Here is an 18,447-nt window from a genome sequence, read left to right on the forward strand (position 1 = left end):
GAAGCTAGAGCCACTAGATGTATGCCCCTCGTATGCGTAGGCTTGCGAGCCTAAATCATAAACCTGGCCTTTTTTTGCATTCCTCCTATAGCTTACGACCAAGTGCGGTAGTCAAAATAATTTGTTGATCCTCGATCTCTCACCTTCTCCTCACTGGCTCTCTCGAAGTCATGTATACTCATCTTATAAAAGTTAATACAAGATTAAGAAATTTACACATGACACCAAAAATATTAAACTTATGTACTCACATAAGCTCTCCTTGCTCATTCATCAATCCATGTTGGTCCTCCTACTGTTGATGGGTATGACTATGCAATTCAACATCGATCGGTTCTCTACCAAACACCTCTTTCTGCAATATACTTACATTAATATTCATATATAAGTAAATTATTAAAATATTTTAATTTTTTTACTAAATATTACTTGTACTCAATATGTAGAATCGAGCCCACAGTATGAAGGGAATTACCCATGCCCCAAACATCAGAAGCTGAATTATGTCTATTATGGTCTCTCCTCCTAATATAATCTGAGCTACCCCAAGCACTGGTCAGCTTACCCCATACACCAAGAGTCCTTGTTAACAGACTGTGTGAATGAAAAATATTTACCCATTAATGAACTCATCTATTAATGTCTTTTGTCCTTATGAAAATCGATTATTTATCTAACCTCTTTAACTTCTAATACACATAACATAAAAAATTTAGTCTACATATAATATGAAGATATTAGAGATTGGAGTAACACCTATTGAAGAAAAATATATTGAGTTCTATTTGATTTGTAAATCGAATGGTGTTATTTCATGCAGGTCCCCTATCAATAAAAAATCCAGCAACCTCCCAGTGGCTATCCCTTTTAGGGGAAATATAAGGAGTTTTATCCTGGCCGCCATGTCAAGAAAGATGTGTAAGATCGATATTGGGTGACACCACAGCCGTAGTCTTCAATCCTACCATGATAAAAAAGGCGAGCATAGGTTTTTAGGGGGGTACTTATATGAAAACATAGTTTGTGCTGGAGATATTTAGGTAGATTTATTGACTTTCTTAGTATATGAAAATGTAGTTTGCACTCTTCCCGTGTCACAAACATCCAAGTCTTTTTATACCTCAACATCTTTCTTAATATAAGCCAAATCTAATACCTCTAATTTCCTAACTAGGTCATCGGGAGCAACCATTTTATGAGACCAAATCATCTAAGGTGACTCTCTCACTTATGAGCATTCTCATCTCTATGAACACTTAACTTAATGTTATGCTTCTCTTTTAATGACCAACATTTTACAACACAAAGCATTGCAAGTCTCACCACATCTTATAGAATTTTCCCTTAAGCTTGAGGGGAATTTTCTATTTTATAATAAGCCCAACGCATTATACCACTTTAACCATCAACTCCCTTTCTAGTCTTATCAACAATAGGAATATCATCAACAAAATGCATAAACCATGGTACAATTACTTGCAAATATCTACCGAGAACATCCATGACCAAAGTAAAAACAAATGGGCTACTTAGGGTAGATTTTTGGCGATTGATATGGAGAACGTCAGTGACATAGTGGTGTACACGACGACGACAGAGGCGGCGTTCGTTTGGCTAGAGGTGACTAACGTAAGAGGGAGCGAAGGAAAATGAAAAGCAGTGAAATGAGAAGGAAGGTGGCTGTGGAAAGAAAATTGGGCCTTTTTCGGTGGGATTTAGTAAGATGACGCCTTTCTCTCGATAATTTCAGGGATATTTTCTGCTAGAAGTTACCACCGATTTTGCAAAAATTGTCAGAATTATAGACGAATTTTTTGCCAGTGATTTGCAGGCGGAATATCTGCCGCTATATTACCAACATAATATCCGCTGATTACACCATTGCTTCTACCGGCGGATGTAATTCCGCTGGTAAATCAAGGTTTTCCTATAGGAAATCTAATTCTTAGATGACTATATATTTATACTTGTATTCTCTAGGTAGTGCTTCTACTTCATCTGCTTTTAAACCAAAGTTTTCTACATTAGGTAACACATTTTCTTCTTCATTTGCTTCTCTAATTTAACTTGGTAAATTTGATTCATCAAATTTAACATGTATGGATTCCCTAACCACCTAGGTTCTCTTATTAAGTACTCCTTAGGACTTTTCAACTGAAGAATACCCCAAAAATATTATCTTATTTGATTTTGAATCATACATACCCTTTAATACAAAATATTTGCAACCAAAAATATGTAAGGGAGTTATGCTTGGCGTTCCACCCATATGTAATTAATATGGCCTTTTGTTCAACTTAGTATTAATAATTATTTATTCAAAATATAATAAACATTATTAATAAACTCCATTTAAAAATTAATTTTATTTAATATATATTCCTTTAGCATGGAACCAACAACCTCTACTAGGGTGCTATTCTTTCTAACAACTAATATATTTCACAAGGGTATTCTAGGTATGGAGAAATTATGTCATATATTGTATCTACCTCCATGTAAATACTCACAAAATTTTCATTCTTAAATTCTCCTGTATGATCATTATAAATTGTAGAAATTTGGCAGCTAAACTTTTCTTTAATCCAGAGAGTAATTTTAAATTTCGTAAAGGAATTACTCTTATATGTTAGATATCTAGCTCAAGTAAACCATATAAAGTAAACTATAATAACAAAGTCATGTGATTTACCTCTTTGACTCACTATGATGGGAGGTGCAAAAAAATCATATGCAATATTTCAAGTGGTCCATCTATTATAACAATATGAATAAATTAAAATGATAACTTAACATACTTTTCAAGCTAACATACATTACACAAATGACTATTTTCAATCATTTAGTATGACTAGATTCTGGCAGACACCTTAAAATTTTATTCACCTTTTTAGAGCTAGAGTATTCCTTTCCTAATCTATATAATGAAATAATAATTTTCATTATTCTTGTGTACATGTTAGAACTACTTTCATTAGCTTATATTCAAAGTAACTATTGCTCGTGCAAAATAATATTAGTTTGTGATTATTAACTTTCATCTATGCCCTCATAAGAAATGCATAGTCTATCCAAAAAAAAAAATCAATTTTGCAAGCAGATATACGCATATAATCCTCAAAATTTAAAACATAAAGGAAATTATTGGGACATCTCTTTTCTATGTCCAATTTATCAAAGGGAATGCATATGTGTTTTTCACTCTTAATTTTGCAGGGAGGAGGATATCCTACTTGTGCCAAATTTCATATATAAAAGTTAATAGATTGAATAGATGTAGCAATATTGACTTTCCAAAATTTAAAAAGTATATATTATCAAAGAAATGTGATCAAATATTATAATACCCTTTCAAAGTGCTTCTATTACTAGTGTGTGCCATTTAGGATCTACTTTTGGGTGCCAAAGCCTTTTCAAAAATACTAAGTGAAGTGAATGACAATACCCAAGAGCAGATGAATTAGTGATTGATCTTAACATATAAAGCAAATGATGAGACGACTTCAAAGATGAAAATCCAATATGTTGTTTGATTAGATATCACAACATGATTACCACTAACTAAGAATATTTTTATAGATTTATGCAAAATTGAAAATTATCATGCATCAAAAGTTTATTTATTGAGCACAAGTAATGAAAATAACAAAGATAAATAATAGTGGTTCAACACTAATGTATGCGATTTAAAATTAACCTCAACCCAAGGTTCCAATACTCTCTCATCCAGTCAACACCAAGTAAAGAAGCCATTTTTCTTGATTGGTAGTGAAGAAATTCTATACTATTTTTTTAGTCCAAGCAAAAAGATTACTACTCTGACCAACCAGCTAGCCAATAAATGCACCAAAGTAAGTTTTGAGATCTAACAGATCTCTAATAATTTTTAGTATAACAAACTCTCATCAAGCCACATAAAATAAATGGAGGAATAAGTTGAAAGATAAGCTGAAAATAAGCTAACAAGTGCAGTCATACAATGGGATCTCACCATCTAGGATTTTAAAATTAAAAGAAAAAAAATCTCTTCCAAGCAACCACTCTCTTTTTCTTTTTTTCTTTTTTTTTTCTTCTTAGATTTTATGAGGCCTCCCATGTTTTGAGATTTGCATATTACTATTTATATCAAGTATCCAAAAATAAGACCCTAAAATAATTTATATAAAAAATACAAGTAAATCTCATAGTATGATTAGTACAAGCATACTAATTTGGTAAAGATTAAGTTTTGCTCAATTGTCACTTATAATATATGATATACATATCATATAGTAAGATTAGTTCACCTTGATGTATATTAGTTAGCCTAATAATCATTGTGGCTTAATTAGATCAAATTGGAAAATATATCATATAGTATGACCACAAGATGAAAAATAATAATTTCCACCAATAAAGATAAGATGAAACATATATATTTTTTTAAGTGTCTGATACTTGCTTTATGAGTTATTGTAGAATAATTGATATAAGAGGATATTTTTTTCGTATGTGCTATAGGTTTCAGGTAGAAAATTCACCGGTTCAACCCTCAAAATATGACAGGTTTTCTTTTGTGAACCCGTCGAAAATCCACCAGAAATCCTTTGAACCATTTATGTCGAAGAAGTTCGTTGCAAATATTTTTTTGATGCTCATTTTACTAACAAAATATTATCCGTTGGAAATCCACTATAAATAAAAATTTTTGGTTGAATTCCTAGCTTTTCTGGTGGATAATTTTGCTAGAAACAACAGAATTCTTTCACTGCAAACAATTCAAATTTCAAATTAATCTAATTAAAAAAAAAAGCTTTATGATAGCTTATATTTGAATATAGTATGATTTCATGATAAGTTTGTATTAATTAGAAATTAAAAAAAAAAAAAGTTTATTTCACTCGTGTCTAAGTGTTGGTTATTTCATAAGCCTTAATACTTACATATACAAACTGACTAAAAAAACACCTCTCTTTTAGATTATTTTTTACTCAACTTGAAACTCTTAATTTGTAAAATATGATGTTTATATTTTCTACATGAGCTATGGCCATTATGCAAATTTTTATATACTCTAGATTTGCACATCATACCTGTTTCTTGGCCCTCTTAAGTTACCTAAACTTTATTAGTGTCAAATCTGCATGAAGAGTTTTTTTTTGTCTATTCAAAGTTGTTTATTAAAGTATTTTTATATTGTATTAATCAGTTTGGTCCCTTTCGAATCAATTATAACTTGATTGGATGGGGTGAATATAATTTGTATCTCTAATCAAAGGTAAAAGTTGGTTTGGCCTTAAATCAATACTATTATTTGAGGACATGACTTTACAATTTCAAAAGGAGTAGAATGTATTTATAATTTGAAATTCACTTGAAACTTTCTTAAAAAAATTCTCATATTTATAAGATACTTTGATAAGATAGTAATCAATAGAATTCTCTCAGATGTATATAAAAGAATGGATGGAAGAACTTGCCTAACAATAACCCTGCCAATGATTTTTAAATGAACATCCTTTTAGGGATGCAGTAAGGGTTTCCCTCGAGTCTAATTTTCTCCCCATAGAACTGATGTAGCAATGGATGACATAAGAAAAGAGTCTTTTTTTAACAACATCAGAGCTTAGAGTGTTGCTCTTTTAGTTTGTAATTGACTTTGCCCCAATTTTGACTTATTTCTTTCAGAATTGATAAATAAATAGATAATAAAGGGATAGCCCTACTACAACCATACTCAGTATGTTAATGTGAATGACCTTTTGAGGTTGCAGTAGTGGTTGCCCCTAGCTTAGAATTGTTTCCCACATATGATGCAAAATAGTTATTATAAAGCATTTAACATTTTGGCCTAGTATGAATATCATCACACACCAATAAATAAAATAAGAGTTGCAAGAGACATTAATATTTTTATGTGAATAACCCTTAAAGAGAAAAGCTATAGGACCTAGTCCATTTAAAATGATTCCACTTAGTGTATTTTGTTTTTCACAAATAATGCCCTTGTCCATAATTAGGGAATATATTGATACAATATAGTTGACATTAACTATACATAATGAATTATTTAATGAAAATTGAATTAGGATTAAGGAATTAAATATGTCACCAATATACCATTCATGATTTATTTGATCATTATCCTTCAAGGAGAGAAGAATAGAAACTAAGAAGTATAGTTTTAATATCGATCTTCACATTAGGAGTTAGAGTTGCTGTCGATGATGTGTATCAGTTCTTTAACAAATGGATACATTTATGCTGGTGGTGATAGTAGTCAACAAAGTCTAAAAGTGTTAATGTTCATATTTATAATGTACATCAACTTTTTTAGGTGATGGCATGTAGTAAAGCTAGCATTTATAGTGGCCAATGAAGTAAGTGGGCATTAGTACTGATGTCAATGATGTGCATTGACCTTATAGGTGATGACATGCGTTGGTGATGATGGAGGGAAATAAAGTCGGTGGGAATCAATATTCATGTTAACATTTTACATCAGCCTTATAAGGGATGGCATGCAATGACATTGGTAGCAGGGATATAAGATGGCGTGCTTTAGTGTTGGTGATGATATCGGGTAATGAAGTCAACTAGGTGTCAGTGTTGGTATTGACAATATGTATTGACCTCATAGGTGATGATGTACGTTAATGTTGTTGACAATAACTGGTCATGAAATTGGTGTATGTCATTGTAGATGGTTGATAGTGGTTGGGTTATCATAGTTCGACATAGTGGTTAGTATATCATAGTTGAGTGATAATGGTTAGGTTATTATAGTTCGACATAGTGGTTAGGATATCATAGTTGCGTGATAATTATTGGAAATTAGTAATTGAGTTATGATGGTCGGGTTGTAAATGTTAGATGACAGTTATTAAATGATGATGGTTTAGTGGTTGTGATTGAAAGGTGATTGGACAACATATGTTCGATGAGAGAGCTCTTTCAAATATCAAGTTAAGGTAGTTCTGACCCTTGGACTCCTTTTATGTGCAGAGTGGGGACCTATTTATAATTATTGAGAGTAGCATTCTCATTTAATATATCCAAAATCTAAAAAAACTCCACCGAAAAATTCAAAGTGGTCCCATTGATCATAAGGTGCTTTTTGAATGTTTGAGGGTCATAATGATGTTAGAATTAAGCAATCTTGGGATGTTTGAATTTAACTTATGAAGAGGCTCAATTTATTATAAGCATGCAAGATTAGGAGATTATTTAATCCTCTAATTAATATTCAGGATTAACCAACTATGCTTAATGCGCAAGATTTAGGCTCATTCAAATTCAAAATGGATCACTTTGGTTGCCGTTGAATTCATCTCGTCAAGACACTCAATTCGACTATAAATTTGTTGAAATTGGAGTTTTGGATGATCTAAAATTTGATTATGGAAATTCTCAATTGCAGCATGCATCATGGTTCATGTTTGAGAAAGTTTCTTTAGTTGTTGTTGCGATCAACTACTCTAGGTTGTGTTGGTTTTGTTGCTTTATAAGGAGTCTCCTTTAATGTCGTTGCTTCTTTATATTGACTGCCTTTCTCAAGATGCCTTTTTCATTTTGTGTTTGGTTTAATTTAAAGAAATTTCTATATTGCTACGTGATTTTTGGTTCTTTATTATTGATCCTTCCGTTTTGCTATTTGATTGGGTTAGTTTTCACTTCTATCAAATGATGAGTTTATAAAATTTTGGATGCTTTTCATCATCATCTTTAGGTGATCCCTGACACTACAAAAAAAAAGAAACTTATGTCAAAATATTCTAATGTGAAAATATATCACGATAACCTTAGTTCATGGATTTGTATGGACATTAATGCAAGTCAATATATTATAAGCATTACTAATCTCAAAGTAAAATAAAAAAAATTGAAGCATCATGATGTATTATACATTAGGATATCAAAATATTATATTTATAATGATATATGCATCTAATCAACAATGTGTTGCTTGCCTTCATGGATGACTTTCTCTCCTACGCTATTGATTGTCATGCTCTCTTATATGTTGGATTTCTTGTTTGAACAAATATTATTAGCTATCATTACCCTATTTTTCTTTAAAAAACTTGTAGGCTCTCCTATAATTTTTTTTGTGTGAGCTATATATTTTGTTGATAAAAAATATTTAGAATGAATTTATTTTAAAATTAGTCATATTAAATATTTATATACTTCACTTATTAATCTTAATTAACATTTTATTTTTTAATTTTTTAATATCTGGCTAATTATTTTATTAAGTTTCGCCTCTTTATTCTTCACCTTCTCGATAAAAACGAAAAAGTTTCCGTGCTGCCATACGAAGCAAGGACATCTCACTAGAGAGGAAAGCAACAAGAAGGGCGACAGTGAACCAGAGATCTTCCGGTCAAAGAGAGATCTGTTTGCTTATACCTTAGCGTTACTAGTATTTTAATTCCCTCTTTGTTTTACCTCCCTACTCTCTCTTTTTCTCAGTCGTTTTTAACTCTTCTCGATTTGTCGTGCAGAGAGCCGTCCGGTTCTTCTCTATTCCACGAAAAGGTCCTAGATCCTAGCTTTAAGGCCTCTTCTTCTTTTCCCCAGTATAAATATGCTTCGTCCCCCACTTCTCTCTCTCTTAAAGGCTTAACCTTTTCCTCTCCTCTCTCCTGCCTCTGTTTCTTCTCTGCTCAGCGGCTTCAAGCCAGAGAGAGGGGCACGAGAGTAAGAGAGAACGAGGTAAGGGAAAAGCCTCTTCTTGTATTTCTGTCGAGAACAATGTCGGCCTGGAAGGACAAGGAAAATGATCCCCGCCTTGAGGGAATCGCCTCTGCCATTCGCGTCGTTCCCAACTTCCCCAAACCAGGTCACCTTTTCCTCTTAAGTTTTCTTTTTTATTTATTTCTTTCAACTTTCCCTCATAGAACTATTCCCGCCTCCAGCTTTTAAAAAAAAAGGATTTTTTTTTACTAAATGGCCTGCTTTGTCTAGAAATATCAACTCTGGAGCTGATCAGAAAAAAAATTTCATTATAATTCAGGGATTATGTTCAAAGACATCACCACGTTGCTTCTTGATCCCAACGCGTTCAAAAACACGATAGATTTGTTCGTGGAACGCTACAGTGGGAAGGGCATCGACGCAGTCGCTGGTAATAACCTTCTCCTTCTCCTTCTCCTTCTCCAATGTCCATTGCGGGGTCTTCCAGTTCGTTGCTACTTTGGAGGAAATCAAAGCTTTCCTTTTTTGGTGATCTGGTGGCTTTTTAGGAAATGCTAAGGTTATTGGATTTACTGCTTCGCAATCTCAGTGGCCGTTCAGGACTTTCAATGGTGTGTTGCACTGGGGCCGACCCAATTTTTTTTTTTTTGTTTTTTTTTAAATAGAACAAATTATTGGAGGGAGACGAATTGAATTTTTTGAAATTGTGAAAATTTATTAATAGAGAAAATAAATTAATTTTATTGTACTTTTTCTACTTTTATTAAACCACTAAGCAAAGTGGATCCCTATCTTTTCCCAAAAAAAAGTGGATCCCTATCTGGTTTTGGTGTGGACTTCTTCGGGGTATTGTAGCAATACTCCAAAAAAATTTATTGCTTCTAGTTTGTGGAGTTGCTGGGCTTGATGCTGACATTGACTTTTGGTGCCCCCACTCTGAAAATTTTGGAAAGCTACTACTCTTTGTCCAACATATTCTATTCTCTTTTTGCTTTCAAAACTATCACTGTTCAGTGGATTCTCGTATGGGAAGCTATATACTGTTTCCTGTCAAAGTTTTTTCTCATTGATCTTGGTGTTAAGTCATTTTCATGGCGGATAACTGTTTTGATGGTTCCTTGTCATGTTTCTATTGGCTAAATTTAGTTATTTGGGCATAAACTCTGTTGAGTTCTGATGTTTTGTGGACATCTTATTTTAAGGTTTCTCTATTGTGCTTTGGAGGTTATGGATTTAAGTTTCGGAAAGCCTCTATGCAATGAATGTTGGCTGCACATATCAGTCTCTACCCGATAGTATATGTGATCTAATAATAATCTATGGGAGGAGGGGAAACTAAGTGCACCGATATCCTAAAAGAAAATTTTATCCGGAGTATTTGGACAAAAGACTCAAAACATGTTTTTTTTTTCATAATGAAAAAAAAAGATGGCATTTTGTATGAACTGTAATACAATAATATTTTGTCTTATGAAAAATATCAACTTTTAGTGTTGTTGAAGAATTTTTTTTTCTTGTATATTTTATATTAATTTTATTTGTTTTAAGCATGCTGTCTAAAGCTCCTCCTGCAATTTTTTTTGGGGCAAAAAGTTTCTATTTTTTATTTTTTTTGGACATTTAGGCCAATTATGTATAACTAACACACACAACACATATGCAAGATTCGAACCCAAGACCTTTTGATTAATAGCCGAAGCTCCCAACCAACAGACCAAGATGAGCTGTGTCTATTTTTTGTATGAACCTAATGAATTTACAGGTAAATGTGCATAAAGAACTTAAGGCAACACAGTGTTGGTGATGCAATTAATTTTTTTATATGGCAACATAGTGTTGTTTATAATTATCTGCAGGACAATCTGCTTGTATCATTTAAGTTTTTGGTGATACAATATATGATTTATATGGCAAGCTGATAGATAAATAACTTCCACTCTGACATTTATGTAGAACTACTGCTGTTTCATGCACCTAATTTTATTATTATACTGTAGTTGTTTGTTATATTACAATTGGGCCTGCTATTATATGTTTTCAGATGCCCACTTGACCATATCATGTTGTTTTTAAAGTAAACATGTGCAGGTGTTTCTAAAAGGTTTAGTTTTAGTAGCCTTGGAGGCTTTGACAAGTGAAAACTTCTCCAAAAGTAACCAATTTATGCTTTCTTGTAACAACAGATGAATTTAAATTCTTTTAAAATTTTTTTCCCTTTTCTAGAGGAAAAGGCTAGATTGGCAGAAATAAGAAACTTTGACCATGAATCTGAGCAAAATTATGGGCTCGTTGCATTTATTTTTTACTTTTTCTCCAAGCATGATGGTTTGTACTCGAAAGGTAACTTTGATTTTTGCCAAAAACAATGTGCAATGCTACATGATGATTCATATTTGCCTGTCATTGTCATTTCAACTGTTGTGTATGGGTATTGATGTTTGCTTTAGTGCTAAATGTTGATATCGAACATTTTTTTATGAAAGTAACAAGTCTGTTTCCTTTTGATTCCCTTACTCTATTATCAGAGTAATTTATGCTGGGTCCCATTTCTTGAAAAGATGTAGATCAACATGTGGTTGATAGTCAACAATAAGAAGGGATAAAGCTGTTGAGAATCATGGGAACACTTAGGCCTCGTTTGTTTCGGCGTTTTTTTTTTCCTTTTTTGTTTAGAAAGGGAGAAATTATTTTTTGGTCGCTATTTGGACGGGACGTTTCTATAGAAATGCTTTTTAGGGAACTTCATTTTTCTACTGTTTTGAGAAGCTTTTTGATATTTACTTCTTCGTTAGAAAACTCCATACCCTTAACCATTGTTTCTAAAACTGTCTTTTACAAAAGGAGAGGAAGAATCAAACGAAGCCTTAGTGTGTTCACATCTGCTTATGTGGTATCATGATTGTTCTGTCATTTGTTCTGATATTTTTTTGAGAAACTTACAAGGCTAAATAATTCATCTTTGTTGAATTCATCATTAATAGGATACCAATTATGGTAAAGCATGTGAGAAGTTATGCAGTGGGTCTCCTATTTTTTATTTCCAGTGGTGGTGTTTCGATGTGGATAGACGATGACAAGATTTCTTTCATCACATGGAGCAATCTATCAGCTTAAAAAGTTATTTCTCTAAAAGAAGATTCCAAATGCAACTTGATCTCTAATGTTGATGAAAAAGTAGTTGCACATGTTGCACCCCTAGTCACAACTTTTTTGATGTTATATATAATGCTAAAAATTATATTTCTTTTAATTTACATTTAGTTTTAAGTGTTTGTATATGAAAAATGAAAACTTCAAAATTATAAAAACCAATGGCATGTGGAAGAAACTAATAAATGATTCTAATCATGTTTGTATTAATATATTTATATTTTTTTATTCAGGCACCATGTCCCGAAAATTCAGTTTTCTCTTTTTATTTGAAAGGTTACTTTGATATTCCATTATTATTTTCTGTCTTTATCAAGACATTTACCAAAAATAGCTGGTTTTGGATGGAGACTTAAATGTGCAAGGACAGGGACTATGTCAATGTCAATAGTGATTTAGGTGGATATTGCCATAGATGTTGCGAATTGCTTGAATCTAAGTGGGGCTAACAATATATTAGCAACTGCTAGATTATTGTCATAAGAAGTCATAAGACTTTAATACTGATGACCACACTTGGCTTGGATTATATTCAGAATTTGCTTAATTTAATGTTCTCTTATAAGTAATGACATCATCTTTAATATTAAATTAATGCAAATGGATGACGTATATTTAAGAATAAGGCAGGGCTTGTTCTGGAGTGACTTTTTTTGCACAATTAATAATGCCTTTTAGACATCTGGCCCAAATTCATCCTGTTATGATTTTAGAACCTAAGTTTTATATTAATTTTTGGGTTCATTAATGTTAAGTTTACTGTGCTATTCCTTTTTGTACTTAAAAATATTTCTTTTGTGGTGCTTTTTGAGTGTTATTAATTCACTTTGAATTATATTGGCTTAGTTTTAGTTTTTTAATTTGAATTTTTGGGCTCAGCTTATTGATTTTTTTATCTTTCTGCAGTAACTTCAAGTTGCTTTAAATGCCAACTAGCATTTGTGCAATATTCTTTGTGAGGTAGACTTTCTGTCTACATGTTATATGTTAGAAATGGTATTCACTGTTGTTATAGACTTCGTTTGATATAACTTTATTATTACTTTTTAAACCAGATTTCTAGTAAAAAAAGTTCTAGTTCAATAATTTTTTTTACTAGAAAGCTATTTTAAAAAGCAGTAAGAAAGCTGTCTCAAACGAAGCCATAATTTGATAGATGAATTGTTTTGAGCTTGATGTTAAGCCTAATGGATTTTTGCACTAGGAAGATCTTTGACGCTCAAATTTGTAAAAACTTGAAAGTAAGAGCTAAAACTGATTCAGCAAAGTTTCTCGTTGGGATGAGTAAATGAGAGATTTTAGGTGAGCTTTACCTGTGTATTTAGAAGTGTTTGGATGAAGGGCATTTTGGTACCTACATAATGTTTATTGTGAGTAAATGAGCTATATGCCAAAACACGGCTATGTAGGTTCCTTGGTTGGTTGAAAGATGAAAGATCAAGCCACATCATTTTAGAGATCCATTTTGGAACATTTTTCCTCTAATGATTATGCATGGATCAATGGAGGCCCTAGACCTCAAGATTAATGTTGGAGATCTGAATCGAATGATCGGAAACTCAAAATTAGAGTTGATGAATGTGTGCTTCACCAAGATAACCAATAGGCTGATACAAATCTTGACACTATCCAGTGGTGTTGGAACTAGAAGGATCATCATCATCTTATTCTACTTTCATTACATGAAGAACATTGAAGCACAAATCTGAAGTTCTTGATTGAACAATTTGAATTAAGGCTTCGTTTGGTATGGCTTCACTACTGCTTCTTAAAGCAGCTTTTTAGAAAAAAAATTAAATTTTTTGTACTTGAAAGCTGCTTTATGAAGCAGTAAGAAAGCCGTCCCATACGAAGCTTAAATTAGAACCTATTTTTTAGGACAATCATCAATGTTTAATAAAAACCATTATTCTTGTTATGATAAAATGTGCCAGGTAGATGTTGCAAGAAATTTGTTTCTTGTTTCCACCACTCTCTTTGTAGAAGTGAAGAAATGGGATGCCTTTTTATAACATGTATGTCATGATGAATCAATTATTTTGCCAATGAATTTACTTTTTGGCTGTAGTAGGCAATGATATTAAACATTCCACCGAGCTTTATTCCCCATTATTCAAATTTTTATTCAATTTATTAAACTTGCATGCTATTTATTGTAGGAGTTGAGGCCAGAGGTTTCATATTTGGTCCTCCCATTGCTTTGGCAATTGGTGCAAAGTTTATACCATTAAGAAAGCCTCGTAAGCTTCCAGGTAGATAAGTATCACTCGCGACTGATAACAATCATTTTGTCTTTCAGGGAAAGTGGAGAAGGTGGATACCTGTTGCTACTTTCTAAGTTTTAGAAAATATTTGAAACTTGTCCTATATGTATTAATTAATTTCACAATCATCACTTGAATATGCTGTGAATATCCATATACGGTTGTAGGTTTGATCCAACATAACCATAATATTTTGTACTGTTCATTTGTTGACATTGAATCTATGTTGAAAATTTTCATGAGTTTTTAATGATAAATTCTTACTAATGATGCCGTATTTGATGCTTTTGAAATTATTAGTGATTGAGAAACTAAATTTAAAATGATTAGTGATTGAGAAACTAAATTTAAACTAAAATTAAAAGAATTAATAAAAAGTAACATCGTAGAACAAACTTATTCTTCCATCAAATAAAATTTGTTGACATGCATGAATTAATGATTCTGTTTTTAAGTAAAATAGTTATAGCTTTTTAATTTGAATTCAAATGCATAATCTATTGGGTTTTGGTGAGAAACCCTTGGAAATCCAAGTTTTTCCTATCAAATAGTTATAACTTTTAATTTGAATTCAAATGCATAACTAATGACATGCATAAAATGATAATTAAGTGTTTAGGAACTTAATTATACATTTATTCTTATCAAATTCAAAATGGTTTCATGCCATATTCTAATCTAAAAATAATGACATGTATGACGTGGTAGTTAAGTATTTAATAAAGTAGTTATGCTTTTCAAGTTCAAAATATTGTAATATCATAATCAAATTTAAAAATAATAATAACATACAAGAGATGAACAGTTAGCTTTAAATGTAATTTGAATTTAAATTCAAAACTGTATGATGTGATGGCCATAGGATGCACCATTTGGATGGAGAATTACTGACATTTGTTATCAACCAGTCTATCTGAACTTTAAATTAGCATTTATAAAGATTATATTACTTCAATGTAATTTTTCTTCAAGAAGGCCTTTTGAACCTTGCTTTAAAAATGTATAGGTGAAGTAATCTCAGAAAAGTATATTCTAGAATATGGATCTGACTGTCTTGAAATGCATATTGGAGCAGTCCAACCTGGTGAACATGCTTTAGTTGTGGATGATTTGGTTGCAACTGGTGGAACTCTCTGTGCCGCCATAAATTTGCTTGGTACGCAAGATCTGAAAAATACTTGAATGAGATATAGGGAATTCTTTTCGTTTGAATTTTATCAAATGTTAACGGCTTCTTATATTGTTTAGTTCTGTTTTAAGATTGCCAGTAGTTGGCTATAGCTACAGTGATATCTACTTAAACTCTGAAAGCGTTGAGCATTACGTTTTACATACTTTATTTTAATTTTGAGGGCATGGTCAGCATAGTTTTTCTTTTATTTAGTAACTGACATTACCATAATAGTTTTGTGCGCATGGCTAGTTTTACTTGGTTATAGGATCATGCTGTTGCTGGAGCATCATAAATTTTGCAAAGGCTAAACTTAAGTTTATGAAGCTGCACAGGGAATTAAACCAGCTTTCCTGCGATATTTCCTCTAATCTATATTAGTTTTTGGAATACAACTATTCTTATGTAATAATTCTTCATGTTTACCCGTATTGTATGTAGTTTCTTATAAAGAAGGAAATCAAATTTCTAATTTCTCTGTGGCGCCTCAATAGTAGCAATAATTACTTCTGAATATTATTTTTGTAGTATGACTAAGATTACTTTTAAAATAGGGGTTGTTTGGGATTCTGCTTGGCTATTGTTTTCTTTTTGGTTTTCAAAAACTTTGTGATGGAAAGCTACTTTTTATAATAAGACTTAGGTTCGGTTTGGGACGGCTTTATTACTGCTTCTTGAAGCATCTTTCTAGTATTAAAAATTTGTACTAAAAAGTTGTTTTAAGAAGCAATAAGAAAATTGTCTCAAACAAAACCGTACTAGAGTATGATAGCTGTAAAGAGGTTGTTTGATTTTGTTTTCAAAAAAGAAAATAGTTCTAATACTGACAATTGGTTTTAAAAAGATTGCTTTCTCATAACAATTCTACAATCACCCTTACAACATGTTGCAGTCACCCCAAATGAACCATTACTTAAAACAAAAGGGTCCATTTAAATTATATGGGCAAAGTAATTTTCAGTTCATGCCAACCCAAAGGCCTTAACTTGTTTCACTAGAGACTTTTGCATATTCATCCATGACAATTTGAATGACATCTGAATGAATGTGAAGAATAATTTTGCTTTGCTTGAAGTTTTGAAATGTTTGGTTATATATATATATATTCCTGTGATGAGATGCTATTTGGTAGCATTTGAATTATTTTATGGTATAGTGATAATATGTGATCTGTTTCATTATTCCTATTTTATGTACTTCATGCAACTAACTGACTTTGCTTCTGAAGGCTTTTGAATTTTAAACTCGTTACAATCTCTTTGCAGAACGTGCAGGGGCTCAAGTTGTGGAATGTGCTTGTGTCATTGAATTGCCTGAACTTAAGGTAAATTATGCAATTATATTACGTACTCTTTCCATCCATGCACTTAGAAGCACACCAGGATAAGGCATGGTGTGAGTAAGTCGAGCTTGAACTAGTTTAAGAATTATTCGGTTTGGTTCTTTAACCAAGCTCATCAATTTTTTTTAATGTTCTTGTTTAATTATTGAGCCAAATTTGAGCTGTTTGTAAGCATGAAATCTACTTAAAATTCTTATTAGATTAGAGAATATCTCTCTCTCTCTCTCACACACACACACACACTCACACGAGATATTATTTTGTGCGGAGTCCGGATAGGAAGAACCGTGAGTGTACATATTGTGTACAAATAGTGTGAACAAAAATTTGATACACACTATATAATCACATGTCCAGACTATTCTTCCCGTTCAGACTCCGCACAGAATAATTTCTCCTCTCTCATACACAGTCAAAAACCAAATCGAAGATTTTATGCTCGTGTTAGGCTTGCTAATTAAACAGGTTTGTATAAAAGCGGAACCCAAGCTAATTATTGACCAGATCATGAGCTGTTTATGAACATCGAGCTTTATTTATTTATTTAATTATATATATCTTTTTCTATATTCCCCTGTATAAAATCATATATCTATGCGTGCACATACATACACTTAGTAATAACAACGTATTTGCTCTCTAGGATTTCTCTTTCTTCATCTGTTCCCCTTTATTTTCTCATTTTGTTTTCTTTTTCCAGTTTTTGATTATTTCTTTTTGAATTTTAATTTACATTTAAAATTTCTCCCCCCATTTCTTCTCTCTCATAGTTTTCGCTGGTTTACCCTTACAAAGTTAACATATCTTCTTTTAACACTTCAAAACTGCGAATTATATTAATCTGAACATGTACAAAGATGAGGTCTCTCAAGGTCCACTATGTTCGGAGACTCATTTTTACAAGCTGGCTCTTAATATATAATAAAATACCGCAACTTTTATCACTAAGGCTTCGCTTGAGATGGCTTTCTTACTGCTTCTTCAAACAACTTTTTAATACAAAAATTTTAATTTATATGCTAAAAAATTGCTTTAAGAAGCAGTAAAAAAGCCGTCCCAAATGAAGCCTAAATTATTGATTCTAAGCAATTTATACATATTAATTGTGAGATAGGGAGGTTGTTGCTTTTCTATCCTTCAGAAATTGCAATACACAGTTCACAAATTATAGTAAGTTCATTTTGTGGATGTGCAGGGCCGTCAAAAGCTGAATGGCAAGCCATTATATGTGCTTATAGAATCACACTGATGGTATTTGCCTTCTCTCATTCTGCTAGTAATAATATACCATTTGTACCTTGGAGAGTTCATTTGCATTAGCTGTTCATATGGAAGAGCTGGCGCCAATATTCACATGAGTGTAGTAAATTTTATTATTTTGCAGTTTTTTTAAGCCTCTCTACATTTATTTGTCCCCTTTTCAAATCTAATTCTCTGCACTAAATTATTTGTTGTTCAAATTTGGAGTTTTATTGTGAACATTTTTCATTCATGCTTCTGAGAGAAGAGGATGTGTAGACTGTAGAGCCAACTCATCTAAATTATGAAGATATTATAGTAAAAAAACTATGAAAAAAAAAAAACTAAGATGTCTTTTTTGCTTTATTTTTATTTTATCATGAAGTAAATCATATTTACAATGTTTAAGCATATTGTCTTGTTTCTAATAAGATGGAGATTGCGGTCGTTGGAGGGAGAAATTATTCTGTACAAACACCGGACGGTCTGGAGGTCAATCAGATCGCGCCACGTTGCTCGGTACCCAACACCGATTCAAAGCAAAAAAAATGATGTGACGCGTTTTTGTTGGCCTGGATGACGTCCGTTGTCCGCACAAAATA

General features: G+C 32.1%; 1 protein-coding gene across 3 annotated transcripts; it reads left to right on the forward strand.

Moving 5' to 3' along the window:
- The first annotated feature begins 8,267 nt into the window (after positions 1-8,267).
- On the forward strand, positions 8,268-18,119 carry LOC110111278 (adenine phosphoribosyltransferase 3). 3 transcript variants are annotated; one of them, XM_020843068.2, is made up of 8 exons: positions 8,268-8,404; positions 8,487-8,824; positions 8,999-9,109; positions 9,228-9,290; positions 13,989-14,081; positions 15,100-15,249; positions 16,530-16,588; positions 17,802-18,119. In XM_020843068.2, exons 2-8 carry the CDS (start codon positions 8,737-8,739, stop codon positions 17,853-17,855), a joined length of 618 nt encoding a protein of 205 aa, XP_020698727.1. In that variant the 5' UTR covers positions 8,268-8,404; positions 8,487-8,736; the 3' UTR covers positions 17,856-18,119. The 3 variants fall into 3 exon arrangements, with proteins under 3 accessions (XP_020698727.1, XP_020698726.1, XP_020698728.1); XM_020843067.2 differs by having other exon boundaries at positions 8,302-8,824; XM_020843069.2 differs by lacking the exon at positions 9,228-9,290 and having other exon boundaries at positions 8,306-8,824.
- Positions 18,120-18,447: the final 328 nt, after the last annotated feature.

This window comes from Dendrobium catenatum, unplaced genomic scaffold (genome assembly GCF_001605985.2).
Source record: "Dendrobium catenatum unplaced genomic scaffold, ASM160598v2 fragScaff_scaffold_1165, whole genome shotgun sequence".
Lineage (NCBI taxonomy): Eukaryota > Viridiplantae > Streptophyta > Magnoliopsida > Asparagales > Orchidaceae > Dendrobium > Dendrobium catenatum.

Coding starts and splice junctions, on each gene's coding strand:
- LOC110111278 (XM_020843068.2), top strand. CDS start 8,737: ATGTCGGCCTGGAAGGACAAGGAAAATGATCCCCGCCTTGAGGGAATC. Junction 9,291..13,988: donor GCCGTTCAGGACTTTCAATG/GTGTGTTGCACT, acceptor TATTTATTGTAG/GAGTTGAGGCCAGAGGTTTC. Junction 15,250..16,529: donor TGCCGCCATAAATTTGCTTG/GTACGCAAGATC, acceptor ATCTCTTTGCAG/AACGTGCAGGGGCTCAAGTT.